This window comes from Schistocerca piceifrons, chromosome 7 (assembly GCF_021461385.2).
Source record: "Schistocerca piceifrons isolate TAMUIC-IGC-003096 chromosome 7, iqSchPice1.1, whole genome shotgun sequence".
Taxonomy (NCBI): domain Eukaryota; kingdom Metazoa; phylum Arthropoda; class Insecta; order Orthoptera; family Acrididae; genus Schistocerca; species Schistocerca piceifrons.
In genome coordinates this window covers 271,797,605-271,822,097 of record NC_060144.1, presented here as the reverse complement: position 1 = coordinate 271,822,097, position 24,493 = coordinate 271,797,605, and the positions used below count along the sequence as shown (strand labels likewise).

The 24,493-nt window shown below is 40.4% G+C and overlaps 1 protein-coding gene across 3 annotated transcripts in view; it reads right to left on the bottom strand.

The window, feature by feature from the left end:
* Window positions 1–640: 640 nt before the first annotated feature.
* Window positions 641–24,493, bottom strand: part of LOC124804909 (probable ATP-dependent RNA helicase DDX49) — a 56,152-nt gene continuing 32,299 nt past the window's right edge. For 2 of the 3 annotated variants that reach the window (XM_047265287.1, XM_047265286.1), the window contains exons 5-9: window positions 16,554–16,658; window positions 3,488–3,654; window positions 2,529–2,683; window positions 2,149–2,349; window positions 641–1,003 (exon numbers count right to left, since the gene is read on the bottom strand). In XM_047265287.1, coding sequence (XP_047121243.1) covers window positions 771–1,003; window positions 2,149–2,349; window positions 2,529–2,683; window positions 3,488–3,654; window positions 16,554–16,658 — 861 coding nt within the window. In that variant the 3' untranslated portion in view covers window positions 641–770. The remainder of the gene's footprint in view (window positions 1,004–2,148; window positions 2,350–2,528; window positions 2,684–3,487; window positions 3,655–16,553; window positions 16,659–24,493) is intronic. The other variant, XM_047265288.1, reaches the window with a different exon arrangement.

The following is a 24,493-nucleotide window of genomic DNA, read 5'->3' as shown; positions in this document are numbered from 1 at the left end:
GCTGTTCACATTTCTTCTCAGAATTGTACCACAGAACATTAAAAATCAAACTTATGGATGCCAATATCAGATATCATTAGTAATTACCTATAACACTACCATCTTTCATCTGATAAGTTTGAACAGTCCTAATAAAATTGATATCCTACTTGCAAATGAAACCTTCAGTTTTTCCACACCAGTACAGATATACTTTCTCAATGTGTATCATCTCACTGAAACATAAATTTACACAAAAGCTTGTTGCAAAGCTTCAGTTACGTAATTAACCACATTACAGTCCAACTTCCTGAATTAATTCACTTCATGTTTTCTTTCTCAAATTATTTATTATCACCACATTGAATGAAACTCCAGATAGAGATTAACTATTTACAAATAATCTTCTGTAGCAGGTGCGTATTATTGTATCAATTTAGAGGTAATTGAAGATGCCAGGTAAAACACTTAACTGGGTCATAGTGTGACAAAGGCTATTAGTAAGAAGCAGAGAGGGGAAAGAGGAGGGGGGAGGGAGAGAGACAGAGACAGTGTGTGTGTGTGTGTGTGTGTGTGTGTGTGTGTGTGGGGCGGGGGGGGGGGGGGGGGGGAGGCCTTGCCTTAAGCTACACTAAGATAAGGAAACAATAAATAACAAAAGTTTAAAAGCTGTTTGCTTCATTTAATTACAAAAATAAACATTCTTTATCTACAAATTTATAATTGCCTTTCTCACTGTACATTAGTCAACAACTGCTGGATACATACAAAGCTGAATGAAGGTGAGAAAGTCAACTGACATGTTCCCTCTTCTTGAAGTTCTTACTCAATTTCTCCTTTCTTCTCTTTCTTTTAAGCATCTTTCTCCTTTTCTCTTCTTCTTCATCTGGATCTTTCCCCTCAAGGATTAGCTTCTTTCTTTTGTTAATTATTTTTCTCTCATAAAAGTCTGTTTCATCAAGCTTGATCTCTGCTTCTCTCTTAGTAACGGACACCTGTGTGAATATCTTTGCAACTTCTTTATCTGTAAACATAAAAGTTTTGAAAAACGAAAGGTGTAGCAATTAGAAAATAAAAAGAATCAAGTGTTTTGTGATGTTCTGTAACAACAGAAAATTAACAATTAAAATTTTTTCTTTAAAAGTTTCTAGGAAACATGAAACTTTTATAATCTACCTGAATTAATTCAATTAATGCTAGTGTCAGTTGCTCCATTTGACAAAGAGAAAATAATTAAAACTGAAGTATTTTTCTATGCTTTATCCTGCTTATGACTGGGACTTGCTATCTATTGATTCTATTGATCCAGAAATATTATGCCTTTCTTCAAATGATTACTGCACTGTGCCTCTTTTAAATGGAACATAAAAGTGAAAATTCAATCCAGCAGCTTCTGGAACAAACCCACAATGTTTTGAATGAGGAAATTAGTTAAGTTAATTTGACATTTTTGAGCTTAGCGCAATTATCAGAATATTTCCTGCTTACACTGGTGAAATGTTGCTACAGCCAAATGAATATGTTGCTCTCTCTCTCTCTCTCTCTCTCTCTCTCTCTCTCTCTCTCTCTCTCTCTCTCTGTGTGTGTGTGTGTGTGTGTGTGTGTGTGTGTGTGTGTGTGTGTGTGCACATGCGATGGGAGGGGGGGAGGTGGGGGAGGAAGCTGCTTCTATCTGTTCTAAAACGAATATAGTAGCACTCTCGAACTCTTCCTAATGAATATTACATAACTCACATAAAATAACATTGTGGCTGACAGAGTACAGTGGTGAGGCCACTGATCACATGCAGCCAATCAGATATGACAAGGCTCTGCATGTACCTATAAGACAGGGAACACAGCAGCTCATGGCGCTTGAGAAAGAACTACAGTTGGCTTGTAGCACACCACTGCTTGCTAGACTCAGATATTTATCTGAATTAAAGCATAAAAGTATGTATTATTTTCTTACTCACTGTACATTTTCTTCCAGAACTGCAAAATTCAAGTAAAACATACATACACTACACTGTAAATTTCTCAATATTCATCTTTATATCTTTCCACAAAATTCCTCTCATTAAATTTACCACAAAAATCTGTTGTATTATTCACCTGAGTATGTTACAGGGAACTGAACAGTTGTCTGAAATACTGGAAGAAAACCCCGCATTAAAAAAATACACTTACCGTCTACATCATATTGTTTCAGCTTTGTGTTGATTGCATTTTCAATTGCATGAACAAGGTGAATGTCATATGGTGAAACCAAAGATATTGCTACACCAAAGCGACCTGCACGAGCAGTTCGGCCAACACGATGGATATAATCTTTTGGAATGTTAGGCAGAGTGTGGTTAATAACCAGCTCTACAGCTGGTATATCAAGACCTATAAAATACAGAACTCACTTCATCACAGTCTTGCTATGAATTCATTTAACATGACATCTGTAGTACAGTTAACATGGATATTATTAATAAGTCACTTTGAACAAAAGAGAGAATTTTGTACATTCAGTATGTACACTAATAACCTGTTTCAAGGAAGTATGAAATATGCGTACAAACCTCTGCTAGCTACATCAGTGGCAATTAAAATTCTAACAACATTGCTCTTGAATTTTGCAAGTGCTGCCAGTCGTAGCTTTTGTTGCGTCATGGAATGTAATGAAACATTTTCAAATCCAACTTCATTTAGCGTCATCGACAACAACTGACAATTCCTGCAATGTTTCAAAATATCAACAGGTTAAAATAATGTTGATGACTGTAGAAAATATTGTACTTATGGATATTCATCTGACAGATGTGGATATGTAAAGAATGTAATAAGGCAGATCATGAAGGATACAGTTTGACGTCTTGTAAATTATGATCAGTTTGATACAATTGCGAGCATATTTTTATTAATCTCATTTTTTCCATGATATTTAAACTATTTGTGCTACTGAATTTGGCAAAAGTTTTTCTGAGCCATGTCACATAATGGCACTGAGGTTAATGCCAGAATTCTTGAAAGAGAGAATAGCAGTTTAAAAAAAGGGCATAGGAAATGGATTCGGACAGCATCAGAGCTGCTTCAGCATGGGTTCAAGAAGAATCAGTCTACCAATGGCACCCTTATCAAGCCAGAGAACAGACTTCCCATTGTGGACATAACATATTTTTATCAGTAGTGAGATAGGATGTGAGCTGGAGTATCACAAAAGTTACATATTCCCACATATTAAACAAAAGAAAATTGGGAGCTTACATTTTTTAATGTGTGATATCTCACCTGATACTCAAATTATTTTGATCACTATAATAGGTCTTATTACTGTACTGCAATTTAGGTAACAGACTGAATATAGTTGTAAGGAAGGATAGGAATAGAGTTGGGTATACATTTCCAGGCCTGATCCAAGCAATGCAAAAAATACAATCAAACTTCACAGTATACAAAGTAAAAGGCCTTAAACTGAATGAAACTATTACTTTAAGATTTTATACTGTATCAAAAGTGAGACCAATACAGAAAGACTTACTTGCACGTATCAGTGAAAATAATTACAGAGCCTTTTTCATGATGTTGTCTGAAAGTTCGAATTGTTTCGACCAAGTACCCATCTCGTACATCGTGTGGGCAAAGAACGTAGAACTGTTCTAGTTGATCAACTGTAGCAACTTCAGTCTTATCTTCCCACATAAATACCTGGAATAAGTAGTAAAACAATAAGTAAAAAAAATTGGAGGTTAAGATAGTGTGGCCTCTAGTGCCCTTACTAAACCATATAAAAACACTGTAGTTACAAGTGAGACAGTGAAAAGGTTTCATTAGAATTAGATGCATTTTCCTCAAATCTGTACACTTGCACAAACTATGCTGCCTACCAGTTCCAAAACTTTCAATAAAAGTGAAAAATTCAACAGAGATAATTAAAGCAACAAGTGTTGGTGGTGCAAGGGGTAGGGTGGGGAGCGGCATTGTGGCCAGCCGACTTGCATTGTACAATTTCTGCCTATAACTTTAGGTTCAGATCCAGCCAATATGTAACATTTTAAAATTGTTACCCGATTTGTCTGGTTGTTAGTTATGTAGAAGGCAAGTATCCACTGAAGTTTGCTTCTCCCCTTTTGTCAAAATAAAAACTGCAGTTGAAATGGACAGCCAAGGAATCACCCTTATAGGAACCATCAGTGTGGTTTCCTACAATACAGTAAAATAAAGACTTAAAATCAAATGTGTACCTAAAATATGACGAGTTAAAAGCCACATCCGTAGATAGCTAAAAAATAATTGCATCCAAAATCGACATGGGAATCTAACGTTATTATCTGCTCCAACCCTGGGGTACAAACTGGTATGGGTCATGTCTATCTCTAAAAATTGTTGATAACAAGTGATTTTATAAGTCTTTTCATTAGTGAATGAAAATGGTATGTTTTGTGCATGCCTGCTAGATGGATAGTATATTACACATTTGTCATGTCATATCATATCACGAGGAGCCGCTGTCTGTTGTTAAGAATGCTTATCAGCCTCAGTAGAGGTGGCAATCACACGTCCTTAAAAGGATATATAAGACTGACAAACCCCACTGCATGCTTAAATTGTAGAAGTGTCCTTCCTCTACAATTCAGAAAAATGATTATAGATTGTGTACAGTTTAAAATGACACAAACTGATTTCTTGATTGAGAGTTCAAAGTCTTCCTCCTTCATCCCTTTTTACTGCCTCATAACAGGCAGTTGCAGCTCACAAGTTATGACAGTGAAAGAACAACAAAATGCAACAAAACTTTCTACAAATAACCACCACTGGACAGGATTTTTTACTATGGGTGTTATATTGTTAACAACATCAGAGCACCACCCTTACAAAAAATCTTTAATAAAACTGTTCTTATGCTAAAAGTGATGATATAGGATTTTGTTGACTCAATAACATTAAAACTTCTTAACATAAAGTAAGGAGTTTTCATTTTCATTATTTTGACAGACATTTATGAGGCATATCTGGAAAGCAGATACTGTTCTGGCAAAAAACTCATTTTTTTTCATACCAACATTATTTTTACAAGAAAGAGCACTTCTTAAATTATTTTTCTACATAACTGCCACCACTGTTCAGACAACTGTCATAGCGGGAAACCCACTTTCCTATACCCTCTTCATAGGAAGACGCCACCAGTGAAGGACACTGATGAACAATGTTTTTTACATCCATATTGTTCCTCTAAAATCTCACTTCAACTCAAGAAAAAATGATAGTCAGAAGGTGTGCAGGTGACTGAACTGCTCCCAATCAAATTAATGAATAAGGTTTTAAGTGGCACCAGCTGAACAGGGATGTGTGGTATCATGAAGCAACACAACACCTTGACTGAGAATTCCACATCTTCTGTTTTCGATTCCGTGCTGAAGTTTTCTCAATGTTTTACAGTATTGTACCACAATGAAGGCACTCAACAAGCAGAATGCCCAATGCCTTCCACAGAACAGTGGACATGATTTTTTGTGATGACAATATAGTTTTGAATTTTTGGGTTTTTGGAGGTCTGTGAGTACCTCTACTCCATCGACTTGTTTTGATTTTGGAGTGATGTGACAAACCAAAGTTTCACCACCAGTCACAGTTCTGTTTAAGAATTCATCTCCCTCATCACTGTACTGGGTAAGAAATGTCAAAGCACTGCCACGTTTCTTCATTTTGAGGACATCTGCAAGCATTTTCGGAACCCAATGGGAATGCAATTTGAGAATATTTAAGAGATTTGTGATAATCTCATGCAAAACAGTCTTTTTTAATTAATTTGTGGACACTCATCACAAAGCATTCTTATTGTGAATCATCTGGTCTCACTAATTATCTCATTCACTTTCCCAACAAAAGCATAATTGACAACAGAATGGTTGCCCACTCCATGTTTAATCATAAACACTGGTCCATCCATCACTGAACTGTCTCACCCATTTTCTCACCATTCCAACAATCATTACACTTTCACCATAAATCTCTGCAAGATTACTATGAATTTCAGCTGGCTTAACATTCTTTGCATTCAAAAACCACATTACAGAACACACTTCACAGTCACCTGGCTTAGACACTGTCTTAAACATTCTGAATGATCACTAACAAATGTAAACACAACACAATACAGCTATAATGGCATCAGTGGAAAGACAGTGAACCAGAGGGAGACACTAGAATCACATCGGTGACACTTCTTTCTGACATCACCATGATGTGTACATGATCAGATTCGACTGTCAGGGATATCTATCAACTTTTGAGGTAGTATGAAGTTCTGGGAAGTGGGAGAAATGATACTGGACCTTGTCACTTAGTTGAATCTCATATTTGAGCAGTTTTAAATTATGACGTACTCATTTAAGAAAAATATGTTCCGTAATATTTGATGTTATGTACATATAAGAGGTCTCTCTCTCTCAGGAGTAAGAAGTCATGTCAATAATTGATAAATTAGGCATGAAGCATGCAAATGCCAGTTAATATTCAAAATATGTTGAGCTCAGCAAAGAAAACGAACGAGCGACCAGGGCAGACAAGGCAGTTACACCAACGCCACCACAGACGCCAACGCCAGCCTCTCAGCGACTGCCAACGTGCGGCCGCGGGCGAGGACCACGGAGAGAACGCCTCGCGGGGGAAGGGGATTTAGAACGGCCACCCGCCCTCAGGAGCTCAGTTCATCAGCGCACCTGATGATGGCGACATGTCTGATTGCCGAAATATTGTGCCCATTGGACACTATGGACCGGTAGTACAGCCGTGGACTGTTCGAACCCTCCATCTCTGTTTACAAGTCCATTAGCTAATTTCATCTCAACTGATTCCTTAACAACACTATCCCAATAACTGGAAGTTCACAACATGTTCTGTGTTGACGTATTTCATATGATGATTGGTACAAAGGCAATGCTCTGCAACTGTAGCATTGTCTACCACGGTTTTAAATTTCCTTGCACAGTATGCTCTCTTGTATTTGTGCCTTGAAAATCACAGGATGTTCATCTGTCGAAACACTGGCAGCTGCATTCCAGCAAGTTGTTTGTTTGAGACATGTAAGCCTACATATTCTTCTGTCAGACAGATAATGTTCATATACATGTGAATACTCTTTATACTAGAATTCTTTTCAACAATGGCTGCTAACATGAGAAAAACATATAGCAAAACAAAGATTAGACACTACTTAAAGCTTTTAGAACCCAGAACCATCTGGCATTGTCAGTTACAAGGAAAAAGCTGCAAACAGTGAAATAATTTTGAGATTTTGTGACAGTGTAAAGGTGTGTTTACACCTGTACGCCTTGCACCTAGCCGCCATGAGCCTGCACTTGCCTAACAAGCAAGCAAAGGCACATGTGCAGGTGCATAATTCTATCTCAACAAGTGCGCATGAATGATTCCATCATAACCCAGAGAGAGGCATTCATGCTACTCCAGTAACTGAGCTGCAGCTGCTGGTCAATGCACCTGTGGAGCTGGCTGGTGGACAGTGGGTTTGTTTATAAAAGGCAGCCAGTGGGCTATCAGTGTGTACCAATGAGGCTGCAGTATAAACGTGCCCTCTAAAGGCAGGCTGAAGACCACCTGATATTACTTATAAGGCTTACTTGCAAAATGAAACAAACACTAGAGCCTTATCATTTACAATGAACAGGTCAAGAATATGGAAGTACACATATTTTACTTATCTCGCAAACATGGAATCATAATGATGAATTCTAAATATGAGAAAAATTTATATAAAAAAAGTAACAATCATCAACTAAACATGTTTGCGAAAGCCTTCAGTTTATATTAGGAATGTAGACCTTTTCTTCACTTGGTGAGTTCGCAGACTGAATCACTAGAAAGTGTCTGAAATGTCTGGACATTCTATTGATGCTGTGATGGATACAGTCCGCTATCTAAGCCAGATACATTAGGAGTTGAAATTTGTACGGCACAGAGGGATGAAGTTTTTATTGTATATGAATCTGCAACGCCCAAGTACTGGCTGGCAGCTAATGAAGAAATACCAGTCATCAGATGTTGTTTCCAATTCCATTTGAAAATCAAAAAGTGCTTTATGGATGCATATTTCTGCTAGAGATTTAGAGATTCAGTGTTCTTCTTTTTTGTTCTCGGCGATGCAAAGTATAAGGGGCAATCAAAAAGCTTCCATTTGAGGGCTTTACTGTAGTATATGTGCAATACAGTGTAACTCCGATGAGGGGTACATAAGCACTAGCACGTAGGCAAGGCATTAGTGTGGCATTCCTGCCTTCCCAAAGTGGACGCAGTAAATGCGGAAATGTGCACTATGGCGACACTATTACGACATTATTAACAAATGCATCCACACAGGACAAATGTGCTGTAATTCTTTTCTTGGCTGCTGAAGGACAAATACCAGTACACATTCATCAGAGAATGAAAAATGTGATGGGGCAGCAAAACTGACAACCACCTTTGTGGAATAGTGTGCCAAGAGATATTGTTGCTTCATATGCGCATCCTTATGTCACAAATGTCATAATGCGGAAGTTACACCAACCCAAGTGGGAGACACTCAAGCACTCACCATATAGTCTTGATCTCTCCCCATGTGACTGTCAAGCATGTGGTCTCTTAAAAAAGATCCTAAAGGACCGTCAACTCCTGTAGGGTGAGGAAAGACAGCAGGCAGTTCCAGACTTCATGCAGCAGGACATGGTGTTCTACCAAACAGGTATCTTTAAACTGGTGTGTCAGTGGGATGATTGTTTCAATGATCAGGGCAATTGGGCCTGATTGGCATACCGCAGCCATTTGAGCATTTCAGCTGAATGCTCAGAACAGCACTGCCAGTTGTCATGGATCGTCTTGTGCCAACTCAATTATAGCCCATATCCACTGCATGCATTGCATGTTCTGGCTTTCTTCAGACAGGTAGTGAGTGGATATGCCTGTTTATTTGGCAGTGCAGGAGTTCAGTTTGTGAATATCAAATTTTTGTGTGCATGTAATCTGCTCCATGTTCATCTGATATGCTTTTGGTTATCAGAAGAGGGTCTTGGCAGTTTGACCCTGTAGGTTTGGTTCGTTTGTTGTTCTTGCTTAAGGAAGCAAAACAGCTGAGCGGTCAATTGCCGAATGAATTTTAAGTCCATAATACTCGGAGCCTGATTGAGAGACAGCTAAAAATGATCACTTCCCAGTTGAGGAGGTAGCCCAAATAGTTGTAAATTAAATTTCCTTTGCCATATTACTATGACAGATAAAATGTAAATCACCTTCTACAGTGTGTGCTGTATCAGCTAAAAAAAATCTGATAATTCTGATGGCAAACATATATTAAAATGTAAACAGTTATAAAATCGGCATTGGGTAAGAAAATGGCGCACTGCCAATGGTTGGTTGCAGTAAGCACAGAGTGGTGCAGGGGTCTCCATTTAACAAAAGTGAGTAACTGAAACGACAGAGCTTAATACACAGCCTAGCTAAAAGTATCTCCTTGAGACAAGAGGGGTTCAAGGAAGTCATCCATGCTGTAGGGGGGTGTTTAATTTTTCAGAGTTTGTTCCTATATAAAGAAGCTCAGTGTTTATGGCAGAGTGACACAATGTTCCTACATGCAGCAACACAGAGATTATCTGAAGGGACAGAATATCTAAAAGACATAGGTAGTCGGACTGCAGTCTTAGCAGCAGCATTGGCAGCTTCATTCCCTGACACAACCAGGGATTCACACGAACATCACATTGGCTCCATTAGCAGGAAATGAATGGAGGCATTCTTTGATTTTTTGTACTGAGGGGTGGTATGTGTACAGAACACAGAGGCTCTGGAGGGCACTTAGCGAATTGGAACATAATACACAACTGAGAAGCCTTTGCTGTCGGATGTACTCAGTGGTCTGAGAAGAGGGCAGAAGCTCTGCAGTAAAAATTGAACACTGTTTTAAAAGCCGGTATCTAAAATGTCTGTAGCCAACGACAAAGGTGCATCTGACACCACGGTTGATCTTAGAGCCATAAGTGTAGATGTTGATCTTAGAGCCATCAGTGTAGACAGAGGTGCTGCCTCCATGTCGTGTGCAAAATTTGAGAAACTCAGCGATAGGTCAACTCTAGAGATCCAAGACGAATGCAGACCTTTGCATGAAGAAGAGGCAGTAAAGGGTTCTCACCCATCTGGAATGTGGCACGTAATGTAAGGTTGAGCTTCTGAAGCAGTATACGAAAGTGAACTCTGGAAGGCAACAAAGAAGTTGCACTTACCCTGTATTGGCGGTCAAGGGAGTCGTCAAAAACAGACGCACAGGGTAGATGGTTGCGCAAAGATGACAGATGACAAGCACATCTCCTAAGGAGAAAATCATGCCATTATGACAGCAGTAGTTTGGAAGTGTCTGCACAGAGACTCATAACTGGGTTAGTGCAGACAGCTTCGGTGACCAAATGTATGCCTCGATGGTGTAAACTACATGGTCATGCAGACGAGTAAATGAAATACCCATAGTCCGTTTTTGATCAGACAAGGGATTGCTATAAGCAGAGGAGGACTTTCCTATTCGCTCTCCATGAAGTACCATTTAAAACAGGTAGGATATTAAAGATCAGGTACAGTGTGCTGAAATATGAGACATGTACGAGGACCAACAGAGTTTCCTATCGAGTGTGAGCCCCAAGAAGTTCATGATTTTGACAAACCTATGAACAACAGGACTCAGATGTAAGGACAGTGGAAGAAACTTCTTTTGGCACTAGAAGTTCAGACCGATAGTATTTCAGTGGAAAAGTGGAAGCACCATTGTCCATGTTCCACGAATAAAGATGGTAGAGACATCGCTAAAGTTGTTTCTCAAGTAAACAGGTCTGTTGAGAGCTGCAGAAGATTGTAAAGTCACTGATGAAAAGAGAGCCTGAGATGTCTGATGGGAAACAGTCCATGAGAGGGTTAACTGCTATGGCAAATAGAGCTACACTCAGCACAGAGCCCTGAGGCACCAACTTTTCCTGAATAAAAGTGTTCGACAAAGCCGAACCCACACTTACCTTGAAAACACAATCTTTTAAAATCTTCTGAATAAAATGGGAGAGGCAGCACCGGAAACCCCACATGTGCATTGTATGGAGGATGCTCGTCTTTCATCAGATATCATAAGACTTCTTCAAATCAAAAAAACAGCTAGTCTGTCATTTTCACAGAAAATTGTTCATTATGTAGGTCAAGAAGGTGATGAGATGATCAACTGCAGAGCGGTTCTTATGAAATCAACATTGTGCATTTGTTAGCAAATGCTGATATTGAAGCCACCATGCCAGCTGACTGATCATGCGTTTCATCACCTTGCAGACACCGTTGGTGAGGGAAATTTGGAGGTAGCTGGATTGTAGATGTTTGTCCTTACCAGGCATGGGTATGGTAATTATAATGGCTTCACGACAAATTTTGGGAAATTTGCAGTCTGTTCAGATACTATTATGTGTACGAAGGAGAAAGTGCTTGCTGTAAAGAGATAGGTGCTACAACATCAGAATGTAAAAATTGTCCGGTCCTGAAGTGGAAGACTGTGACATGGTGAGAGCATTTTTGAGCTCCATCACATTAAAACAGTATTGCAGCAATCGTGATTCTGAGAGGGGAACGATGTCTCCTGAGCCACCTCCAGTCGTTTCTGAGGTAGGAAGGCACGATGGTAATGGGCGGGGCCCAAGCTCTCCGCAAACTATTATCCCAAAGTGTTGGAAATTTCGATTGAGTCCACACTGACACTGTTCGCTACAGTCAGGCCAGGAATTGGGAGAAATACCTCACTTCCAGAAATCCAACTTACGTTACCCAAACAACAGAAGAGAGAGTAAAATGGTTAAAAGAATTATTAAAAGAGATCCAACTAGATTTTTTGCTGTCTCTGATAATGAGACGATGCTTTGTGCACAACTGCTTATAACAAATACATTTCTCCTTCATGGCATGGCATTCAAAGACACGGATAGCACGTCAACACGTGCAAACCGCATCTTGGCATTCCACAGTCCCCCACGGGACTGGGACACATTGCATTAGAGAAGAAGTTGGAGGGTGGAACAACCTGCAGTGTTGAGGATAACATTCACAAGGTACTCTACCTGATCATCACAACTGTGAAAACATCATTCATCCAAGGTGAAGAGTAGAGCCTTCATTCAGCTTCAGAAAGCTGCCAGTTGGTCTTGCGCACAGATGAGACATGAGTTAGTAGATGAATTATGCACAGGAAATGGTCACTGAGTGTGTGTCTGAAAGGACAGACCAGTCTAAACAGTGGGTAACCTGTGCATTACAGAACAAGAGATCCAGGTGCAAGAAAGTGTGTGTGGAGTCCAAAAGAAATGTGGATTTGGCAGTGCTGACAGAAATGAGAGCAAGCTGGCTGAAAATATCTGCCAGGAGGGGCAGGTTCTCAGAGAGCCCCAAATGGGATGGTGGGCACTGAAGTTTCCAAGTAGCAGAAAGAGTGGAAGGAGCTGAGTGGTAAGTTGCAGTATGTCTGCCCTGGCGAAATCAGATGATAGGGGGTGATGTAGATATTACTAAGAGAAAAGGTATAACTGGGGAGAGAAAGATGGACAGCAACAGATTGTAGCTGGGTGTTCAATGAAATGGTTTGGCTATGGATGTTGTCCAGAATGAGTGTAGGACTAGCTGGAGTTCCTTCCTCGGAATGAAGATCGGAATGTACTGGAGTGAAGTGTGAATGGTCAAAGTGGTCTTGAGGGCATAATTTCGTTTCTTGGAGGCATAAAACAACTGGACATTGCGACTGTGATAGCACTTATAATTCGGCCCCTTGTTATCTGATGCCACAAATGCTCCATTGGAAGAGTCATAGTAGATTATAGGAGATATTTATTTTCTAAGGGGCAATTAGTTTGGTAGCTGCCAGTGCCAGATTTCGGCTGCATACTATGACAGGGTCGTGAGGCTGGTGGATCTGGTACCAGTAACCTCCCTAGGTCGGTCAGTTGGCTCCAGGGTGGAGAATCAGTTGGTGATTCGCACCGGTGAAATGTAAGTCAACCAGACAGCGAAGTCACGGAGTGTCACTGTTGTAGATGATCTTAAACGATCTACAAGTTCGATAAGGGGAAGAGGGTTTGTCTTCATTTGCCTTCTTAGTACCTTTGTGTTTGTCAGACATGGACCCAGATGTTTTCTGACTTGAGGTGCGCAAAAAAGTCCTCTCAGGAGGATCCCTGCTTAAATTTCCGTTCTTCTATGCATCACATGCGACTCTTTTAGTGTGCTGACCAACTGTAGTGGGCAGAGGTGAAGATGTCACCTTAAAACCAGGCGATTTCACTACCAGGGCACTGAATGGAGTTTGCAGATCTGCATGGCCATATCTTTCATGAGCTGTAACATAGTAAAAATGGTACTGTAATTGCTCGATAGTGGTATGCAAGGCTTTTGGTTAGCTAACAGTTTGCGAGCAATACTGAAGGGTACCTTTTCCTTCACCCGGATCTCCTGAATGACTCGCTTGCTGAGGTACACAAGGCATTTGCAGGATGAAGTGGCATCGTTGCCATTGCAGTTGATACAGTGGGATGAAGGCAATGGGCAAACTCTGCCATGAACATCGTTGCTTCAAGTTACACATTTGGCTGCATTTTTTCAGACATGTGAGTATGGCTATAGTGCTGACATTGGTAGCAACACATTGGGTTCAATAAGTAGGGTCTGACAATGTTGATTTCATAGATCACCTTGATCTTCAACAGTGGCTCCAATTGATCAAATGTTAAGAAAAGTGTGTGGACAGGCACAAATTCTGCACCAACCCTTTTCATATCCCAATCTACTGCAGTTACATCCTGACCAGAGAGATAATGCTGTATATTTCCCTCAGTCAAACTATCAAGCAGCTAACTGTATATGACACCACCTAAGGAATTCAGTGTTTGATGAGCCTCTACACGAACAGGGTATCTGTGGAGGAGGGTAGCTTTAAGCAGATTTTGGGCTTGAAAGGTACTCTCTGTCTCTAGACGCAATGTTCCACTGCGTAAGCGAATGCAGAACTTGAGTGGGCCTGCAATTGTATCCACACCTTTCTGAATGACAAACAGGTTCACTGCACAGAAGTTCTGACCTCCTCCTGTGGGTGATACCACTAGGTAGTGGGGTGCAAATTGAGGATTTGTCATGTCTTTGGTATCATTCCATTTCTGTTTTTTAGATGGAGTTGAAGTGCTCATCGTGGGTGAATCCCCCATGATTTCCAACATCTCTTAGAGAGCGCTACTTCCTTCTTGCCCCCCCCCCCCCCCCCCAACAAAGGGGAGCACACCCACCCTAGGTTATTGTTCACACTTAGGTCACATCTCCTGACCTCTAGACAGAGGGACCACTGGGCGATTGGCAATCATCCTCCCTGGGCCTGGCCTTTACCAGGGGATAAGCGCAAGCCCTACCTGTCAACCCAGGTGCTGTGAGTTACACATTACCCACTCATCCTTTATGCGCCAAATGTATGAGCCAGCCTTCAGGCAGGCACATGATGGAAGAAAGACAAAAGGCGAGACCTTGAACGCCAAAGCAGAGGATGGGCGTGAGACACGGGAACAAGAAAAGAGAGAAATAAATAAATGAAATGCATCTCAGTCTTCCAATACTTTCACAAGTTTCGGTTTCCCGATTGTACACAAGATGTGGGAGGGGAGAAAAAATAGGAGGAGGACTGACAAGCTGCACAGAAAAGGAAGGAGTACTGCAAGGGTAGGGCCCCATGTGTGGCAAGTATGTACTCACACGAGAGTTTTGTGAGTCCCCATAAAGTGTGTAGTAGCTGAGTATTACAAAAGAATTCTATAGTTTAAAACCCCACACAGGAGGAATGGCAGGGAGAGATGTATGAGGAGTCAGAAAGAGCTCCTTGGTTTAATTCGTCAATGTGGGGACGGATATATGGAATTAACTTTTAGCTTATGATGCTCAAACACTGACCAATGACTGCTTGTGGTGTGGTTGTGAGGGAAAGAGTAGTAAAAGTATCTTTACACTAAGATATTCCACTTCACTGAGGATGTTAGCACTTCGTACTGGTGGGTCATAAGCTATAGAACGTGTCTTCCAGAGCAAATATAAATGGTTCAGTTCTAGACACATTGGTACAGCCTATGGCTAAAGGGAACAAATTTGCAGATGTTGAGTGGCCTTTAATAATAATCGTGCTTCACAATATAGGAAATGTCATGTAACCATGATTTAGACTATGTCCCCTGTAACTCCATAAAACTGGTTGCTAATAAATTTAATCTTGTGGAAGAAATACACTTCTCTTCTCAATGAACCATGAGATATTGATACTGGCACAAAACATGTCATCAGTAGTAGGATGAAGAATTCAGGCAAGGCATACATTACTCAAGAGCACAATAAATTCCAAAAAGAGAGGAGCTGAGAACCAATTGAAAAGAAAGTGAGAAAATATAGTGTTGCCTGAACTGTGAGAAAGGAAACACTACTCTGAAGAAATCAAATCCTTACAAGGGGATGGAAAAATGCACAGTGGACAGCTAAATAGAATGAAGTTGTGCCGATATCACAACCTTTCATTACAATAATTAATGGAAACAGGCAAGGAATAACATTTATCCTACTTGCATAGTTATCTCATATTAATAAACAATTTGAAAGGTCTTAAGAAATTAAATAATAAATAAGGTCCCCATTGTTCAGGGACATGTTTATGCTACTGTGTTCAAAAACCATTAACCCATCATGACAACAAAGCCAACTATTGACTAAAAGTAATAAAGTATGTCATGCAATAGCCAACCTGTCTCAGTTTGTTTTCCTGTCTCAGAATGTTTTCAATCAATAAAAAAAATCACATCAGATTCAAAAGTTTAGAAAACCAAAAACCAGTGAAACCATAAAAGATCACAAATAAACACAAGTAACGACACCAATCCACGCTCAGAAATCAGTGACATATGACGAAGTCAGTTTTTTGGTCTGCAGTTTGTAATTTTCTTAATTATTATTACCCTGAAAATCCATTTCTTCTTTACATGTTGTTTGTATTCCATATAACAATATACTTAAACAATTTCTCAGTTATTATATAATTTTCAGTGTCTTTATAAACAATTTCCATATGCAAAAACAAATTTTCCATTTCGTTAAAATGTTAATTTATTTTTTCTGTTTGAAACACTGACACAGCAGACATATAAAAACATAATTTCCAGTGTTTTGCCTAAACATTCACCAGCACATTTCCCTCTTTATTATGGAGATTGCACTACCACATCTACATTACATTAACCCACCAATGTCATTTTTCTATACAAATAACAACACAGTAAACCAAAGAAAGAACATGTGATATACAGTTTCCCTAACAGGTATTAAATATTAGCTAGAGCAGACAGATTAAAATCATGCACTGTATGGTTTAACTATTTGTCGTACCAAAAAGAAGAGCAGAAAAGACAATACTGCCTAGAATGTTGTGAGGTTCAGGCTTGTATGATAATGCAAATAGGTAAGTCATCATCTTATGTATAATACTCTCATTTAAAATTAAATGAAAATTTTAAACAATAAAAACACAACTTTACCTCATTTGCAGTAACAGCTCTAACTTCTTCCAATGTATCTGTCATGGTAGCACTGAAGAAAAGTGTCTGCTTTTTCCTCGGGAGAGCAGAAAAAATAGTCCGCATCTAAAAAGAATTAACAAAAGTAATTTATATTCTTAATTATTTCAGAGCACATGATTAGAAAATAGAAGCAAGATGAAAGTAAAACATACAGCAACAATGCACAAGGTTTTGTAACTCAACATGATAATACAGAGGTGATCTAGAGCTTTTATTGTGAGTATACAAGGAGGGTCCAAATTAACCTAAAACCCCTTTCTTAAGGGTGAATACGAGGTAGTATCCCTACTACATCTTGGTCAACTGATTCAAAACAATGACAATATAGTTTTGCAAGGTGGTAATAGTCAGGGATTGTGATTATGGTGTGTAGACATAAAGGGAATTGGCCACTGACTGGAAAAAGTTAGAAGATGCATTGGCTATGGTCAATAAGAATTCAGGCTGCTTCCATAAGCTCCTATGATATGGAGGCACCAGTGTCAACTCTGGCGCTAGTTGAATCCTCTGGAAAACCCCAATATCATTGTGTCTTCTCATGTGCATGATCTGACCAGTTTGTCCTCACCTGAGGACTAGTGATGGTTTGTGTATTTCTGGGTGGAAGTCAAGTATGAGAACTGGCTGCACGGCTGTCCCCCTAAGCCTTAACAGCAGCTAAGAAGAGCAGCTCAGTACTGATTACACATCTTGGCACAGAATGCCTTACCTACTGGGCCAAAAAGCCGATTTTCCAGCCAAGTCCGAACAAGCTCAGAGGGTTCCTATGATGGTCACTGAGATCTCCAACATTAGTTTCTCTCAGGCAAATAGCATGCAGATTGGGAAAAAAGGCCAGAGTGCACTTGGTATGTTTGCCAAGAGGTCTCATCTAGTATGTCGGAGAGGATCTGTTAACAGTTACCTAATGGACTTGTGCAGCTAACTGCAAAATTGTAGCTCATGTTGTCACCAATAACACCTGTCACCTGGGTTCTGACATCATCCTTGGTTCCTTTGCATGGTTGGCTGGACTGGTAAAGCCAGCTAGTTGCCCTAGTGAAGTGGAGCCATGACTCACCAACATCATACCTAGAATCAATCACGGTCATCTCGACTGAGGATGAGCTGAAGAGCTCTAAGCACAAGGTCAGACGATTATTCTGCGCCAAGAATTGTACAGCCCCCTCAATTCAAGCATGTACTAGACAAAGTAGGCAGATATTCAAGTAAGAGATTATATGTGGCATCCATTTTTTTTTCCTTTTTAGATCAAAAGAACCCCACTATACAGCCAATGATGAATTGCCCCCTGATATCAGAGGAAGATCTAGCATGTTATTTCAGAGAAGAACTTCAATCCTGTAGATTGGAAAGAGACAATATTTATGTGGTATTATTAAACTGGAGGAGCATCCATGGTAGGCCCACAAATTAAAGACAATAATGGCCACACAGTATTAAGAACAGAAAGCTAGCTGAAACCAGAATTTCTAGTTGGAATATGCATCACAAGAATGGGTTAGAAGTCATTGATGGCAGTGAATTTATTGCTTACCTAACTCGATAATATCTAGTGCAGCTCATATAGATTCTGAATGTGAAATAATCTGGGAAAAGGTAAGCATCAAAGACAACTGAATCCTTTTATAAACCACCTACCTTGGGCACTTAGTGTCAGGCACTTCAGAAAAATTTGGACAATATCAAAGATAATTTCCATTATCAAGTTAATGACATATGAGTAAAAATACTTCGAGCAATTATAGAACTGACACCTGAGGGCAACATCCTAAGTCTCCTTTACACTGATACTAATGGATGCGAACACAAGCGGATGACCGTTCCCAGACAATTCGCCAGTGTTCAATATCATTCACTTGCGTCTGTGACCAAGTATTTACACTGGAGGGAACATGACAGAACAAGTGTAGCGTCCCAAACCTAGCAAACCTGTGTTATCATTTTTTGGTGTCATTTGATATGACACTAGTTATAACTACAATACAGAACTGTGGTATTCATATAGGATTAGTTTGCAAGGCAAGTGCATTGGCTTTGAGGAAGCAAGTAAAAAGATGTAGGAAAGGAGAGATATGGACCTAGGTGTCTAAATTTGTATGCAAATGTGATGCATTTGGAGGTAGTGATGGAACACTGAACTGCAGATCCAGTCTTATTTGGCATTAATCCAAAACTTTGCACAAATACCAGATAATACTTTTTGCTGGTTCCTCATGGGAATTGGAGGCAAAATTTAACAGCAGAACACTAATAACTGATGAGAAACATAACCTGAAGAAAGGCTAGCATTTAGGCCATGTCCTACATGAGCAACAGAAGCGACTGACAGCTTCAGACCCGAAACACAACGACAGTATAGTTAAAGAAGTGTCCTAGGTGAGCAACATCCATGGCAGAGATTGTCCTCTGCTACAACTTAACGACATTTGAATTCAAACATGTTTTAATCTTGTTGCTGCAGCACATATGACAGTGAAAGCGAGAGCTGTGAGTCTTTTCGGGAAAGTGCTGGAGCAGACACACTGACTGCTATGAAATACTTACCATCTGATTTTATGAAAAATAATTGGTGAAAAAATTTGATTTTTCGCATCTTACAGCTTTATATTTTCGCTCAGTGGAGGACTGAATCTATTTTCATTATTTGTCACTGCTACTGTGCTGCACAAAACTAAGTAAATGACCGTACAAAATTTTTTAGACTTTGAAGATATAAAATCACATTGCTTAGACTTTGCGTATTGTGTCAAATGTAGCCAACATACCAAAATTGTTGAGAGCAGAATGATATTTCTTTTCATTATCGAGATATTGGTTGTTATAACCACGGACGGGTCACTCACAGAACACCTGAATAATTTTCTGCGCATCGAGAATCAAAAGTGATTGTGAAAATCGTCATAATTCATAAACAGTTCAAGATATCAAAATGAGGTTTTTTTTGGAAATGACAGCATGCAGAAAGGACACAGTTTGTCATATGATTATCACTCGAAACATTTTCGTCAAATGTTTGAGTGGAGTAAATTACACAATGAGTATCTGTCCAAATTTTCATATCTAAAGAAAGCGTGAGAAATGGATAAAGCGGGCATCAAAGTGACCAGATGAAGTCTAGTATAGTAAGAAAATGTTTCATTTCTTGAAAGTAATCAGGGCAATTAAAGAAAACTTAATTATCAATTTGAGGAAAAACTGAAATATTTCACAAACGGCTGTTGCTAGCTATTTAAATGTGTTAAACAGTTCACCTCTTCAAGGCTTAGCTCTCTCGCGCATAAAAAGATACATTGGAGTAATATTTAACTGTCAGAAAGGCTTCCTTCAAATTAAGTACTACATTTAGGAATTTAGAGAAGACACCAGGAAGGCAAATGAGGTGCCAAAAGGATCACGCTTTCTGCACAAAACTTGTGCAGACTATTTAGATTAACTGAAATGCTTGACCTTAACATTGATTCCTGATGAATTACATTTTCAACAACCAAATATCAGTAATATTTCAGGGTTGTTCAATTTGTTTTATTCAGAATTAATTGCGTGTGAATGTTCTGGGTGGGTGTAGGTGTGCATACGCTTAAAGATCAAGTATTTTGACGAGACCTTAAAAACATGTTTTTAGATGTGGTGTAAACAGTTCAGATAAAACTTAGTACACAGCATTGGTTACATGATTGTAATTGAGTCAGTTAAAATATAAGAAGAGTCAGGATCAAACCATCGGACTCAACAGTGGTCCTGTTCACTAGCCTACCATTAGACCATGGAACTTCACATGAAGCATCACTAGTTTTGTTTATTTATCGCAGTCAGTCACTCTTCTGCGCTTATCGGTTGTTAAAAGTTCTTGGTCACGTAAGAATCATTCAACTTCAATATGTTGCTGAGATAGTTGATCATCTCTCTACTCATGTGCGTATATTCGAAGCATTTGTCTGGTGATCTTCTTAGTTGATGATATAAATTAATGAAATTCTCCATGAAGATTCCCCTCTTCGTGAAGTTTCCTCCCTTCGTAAATTTTATGGATGGGGCTCCTTTACAGATTAATTTTCCTAAGCAAAGCTAATTTTGTTATCTTATTCTCAAGCGATAATATTCTATGATTTAGGGGTGCCATTTTCAGAAAAGCTGGTTGGTTGGTTCTAGTAGCCATCTTGAAGTGGGAGATCGTCACTCGCATACAGGATGATCGCCCAATGCTGTCATTTGGTGCTGGAGTGTCACATATCCAGACGTCACTCACTGTCAGTTGCTTCTGAAGCTTACATAGAAAGGACCTTTATGATCTTATTATTAGCAACTTTGCGCGTTACTGTTAAATGGTTTCACAATGGAATAGCTGATGCAGCTCAGATTCTACCTGATGTTTGCAATAACATATGTGAAGCACTTCTTCGGTGTTATGTGAATCTACCATACAACCTGTCACAAAAGCTACTTGATAAAATCCTCTATAAAATTTGCTAGGGGGCAGATAGTAGCTCACGGGAAACGGATTTTAGTTATTACTTTAAAAACTTTTAACATAACAGTCACACAATTACAACTACAATGAATGGAGCCAATTAGAATAATCAAGTCTTTTGTACACTCCTGGAAATTGAAATAAGAACACCGTGAATTCATTGTCCCAGGAAGGGGAAACTTTATTGACACATTCCTGGGGTCAGATACATCACATGATCACACTGACAGAACCACAGGCACATAGACACAGGCAACAGAGCATGCACAATGTCGGCACTAGTACAGTGTATATCCACCTTTCGCAGCAATGCAGGCTGCTATTCTCCCATGGAGACGATCGTAGAAATGCTGGATGTAGTCCTGTGGAACAGCTTGCCATGCCATTTCCACCTGGCGCCTCAGTTGGACCAGCGTTCGTGCTGGACGTGCAGACCGCGTGAGACGACGCTTCATCCAGTCCCAAACATGCTCAATGGGGGACAGATCCGGAGATCTTGCTGGCCAGGGTAGTTGACTTACACCTTCTAGCGCACGTTGGGTGGCACGGGATACATGCGGACGTGCATTGTCCTGTTGGAACAGCAAGTTCCCTTGCCGGTCTAGGAATGGTAGAACGATGGGTTCGATGACGGTTTGGATGTACCGTGCACTATTCAGTGTCCCCTCGACGATCACCAGTGGTGTACGGCCAGTGTAGGAGATCGCTCCCCACACCATGATGCCGGGTGTTGGCCCTGTGTGCCTCGGTCGTATGCAGTCCTGATTGTGGTGCTCACCTGCATGGCGCCAAACACGCATACGACCATCATTGGCACCAAGGCAGAAGCGACTCTCATCACTGAAGACGACACGTCTCCATTCGTCCCTCCATTCACGCCTGTCGCGACACTACTGGAGGCGGGCTGCACGATGTTGGGGCGTGAGCGGAAGACGGCCTAACGGTGTGCGGGACCGTAGCCCAGCTTCATGGAGACGGTTGCGAATGGTCCTCGCCGATACCCCAGGAACAACAGTGTCCCTAATTTGCTGGGAAGTGGCGGTGCGGTCCCCTACGGCACTGCGTAGGATCCTACGGTCTTGGCGTGCATCCGTGCGTCGCTGCGGTCCGGTCCCAGGTCGACGGGCACGTGCACCTTCCGCCGACCACTGGCGACAACATCGATGTACTGTGGAGACCTCACGCCCCACGTGTTGAGCAATTCGGCGGTACGCCCACCCGGCCTCCCGCATGCCCACTATACGCCCTCGCTCAAAGTCCGTCAACTGCACATACGGTTCACGTCCACGCTGTCGCGGCATGCTACCAGTGTTAAAGACTGCGATGGAGCTCCTTATGCCACGGCAAACTGGCTGACACTGACGGCGGCGGTGCACAAATGCTGCGCAGCTAGCGCCATTCGACGGCCAACACCGCGGTTCCTGGTGTGTCCGCTGTGCCGTGCGTGTGATCATTGCTTGTACAGCCCTCTCGCAGTGTCCGGAGCAAGTATGGTGGGTCTGACACACCGGTGTCAATGTGTTCTTTTTTCCATTTCCAGGAGTGTATATTATTAATTTCAATCTACATAATTAATGTAGATAATATGCAATGTGCTGACTGACTGATCATCACCACCCAGCTCAAACCACTATAGATACAAAGTTGAAATTTAGAGAGTATGTTGACCTTATACTAAAGGCATCCTATAAGAGGGGATTTTTGAAAATTTCACCCCTAAGGATGTGAAATTAGGGATTTCTCTCATTTTCTGCTACCTCTCTCTATCTCTCCCCTGCCCTCTGTCTATCCTACCGACTGCACCTAGCTGCCCTACCCTCTCTCCACGTCATCCTTGCGTGTTTTCACTAGCAGCACTTTACCATCTACCACCCATACCCAGCCATCCCTCCCCCTCTGCACCCCAGCCTCCACATTACCCCCACCCAGATGCCTCACACATCATGTGCTGCTGCTAGTAGTGTGGCCTCACCTGCCAGAGACTGCGGTTATGTGTGTGTGAGTCGCATTTGCATGGCGACTCAAAAAGTTTAGATAATGTTGCAATTTTGAACAACAGAAAAATTTAGTTAAACAAAAACAAACAAAAAATCTGTGCAGACCAAGCAGTCTCCACCAACAAAGCAGCAGGAACTAAGCTAGTACACACTTCTTCATTCCCTTCATGCCTGCTGGAAGTATCTAATGTAATTATCATCTTTCTCAAGCCTCCAGATAGACCTACGTGTCCTTCAAAAGTCTCCAACCAATCATATTTCTTTTTCTTTGGCAGTTGTGCTGTGGATCTCTTCAATCTCACAAGCACCTCTGACATATATATTTTGCTATCAAAAACATTTAATTATCTTGAGACCATTTCACCACTCAAGCAACTTGTACAACAAAAATTCACCAGTAAAACAGCAGATGAATTCTCTCTATGCTGCTACCACCAAAGTGGAGATCTGAACTTTCTTTGACAGTTCATAGCAAAACTGACAATCAGTGGAACACAATCAAGAGCCTGCAAATGTGAATGAACATGACTGACTGATGTCTGTTTAAACCAGACAGAATTCTTATGCATTGATGACCATTCACTTGTATTTACCCATGACAGGCTTTAGATCTCCCAGTAATTAACAATCCTGAACTTTTCAAAACAGTTGTTGTACAGAAAGGAAGCAGTGGCAATAAGGCATCAATAATTACATGTGTTACTATAAATGTTAAAAGAAGGTAGGAAAATGTTTGTGCTCAGCAAGAATGACATGAAACAAATTGCAAAATATCTGATCAGTCAACATAAAATGTCCATCTCTGGGGAAAAGATGTGGCGCACATAAGTGCAAAATTCTAATGTTCTGTACAATAAATCTATGACCTGTATCTGCTAGCAATGTTGTGAATGATGGGAAAGACACACTTTAGCTGAATAGCTATGTCAAAGTTGCTGCAAAAGCAAAGAGACCTTCATTAGAGATTTAAGCAAAGTCGAAGCCTTGACAAACTAAAGCTGAACAAACTCGATATAAACATAAAGAGTGCAATATGAGAAGTATTCTGTGGTATTGCACAAAGAATGAGGTCTCATGTAAAAGTTGGTACCTCACAATGACACCACAAGGAAAGACAGTTGCTGCAAAATGCAGCAACAAAACAGAGACATTGTCTTAAGACACACCCCCAAGTGTTTCCTCATACCACCACAGTCAGAAAGTTATTAATGTCTGAGAGCAGTGTTGCTCTCCCGAGACTCTCTGTGATAGCCAAGTCTCTATATAATCGCCCAGTTTCTATGTAATTGTAATTATTGCTAACGATGAAAGTATTGTCAATGCATAGATCTGGCTGCGCGCAAATAGAATGGTTATTCCGAATTTTGTATCATGTTTAAGACAATTGTACTCTGATGTGAACAATAATTCTGCAATGACAAAGTGTTAAA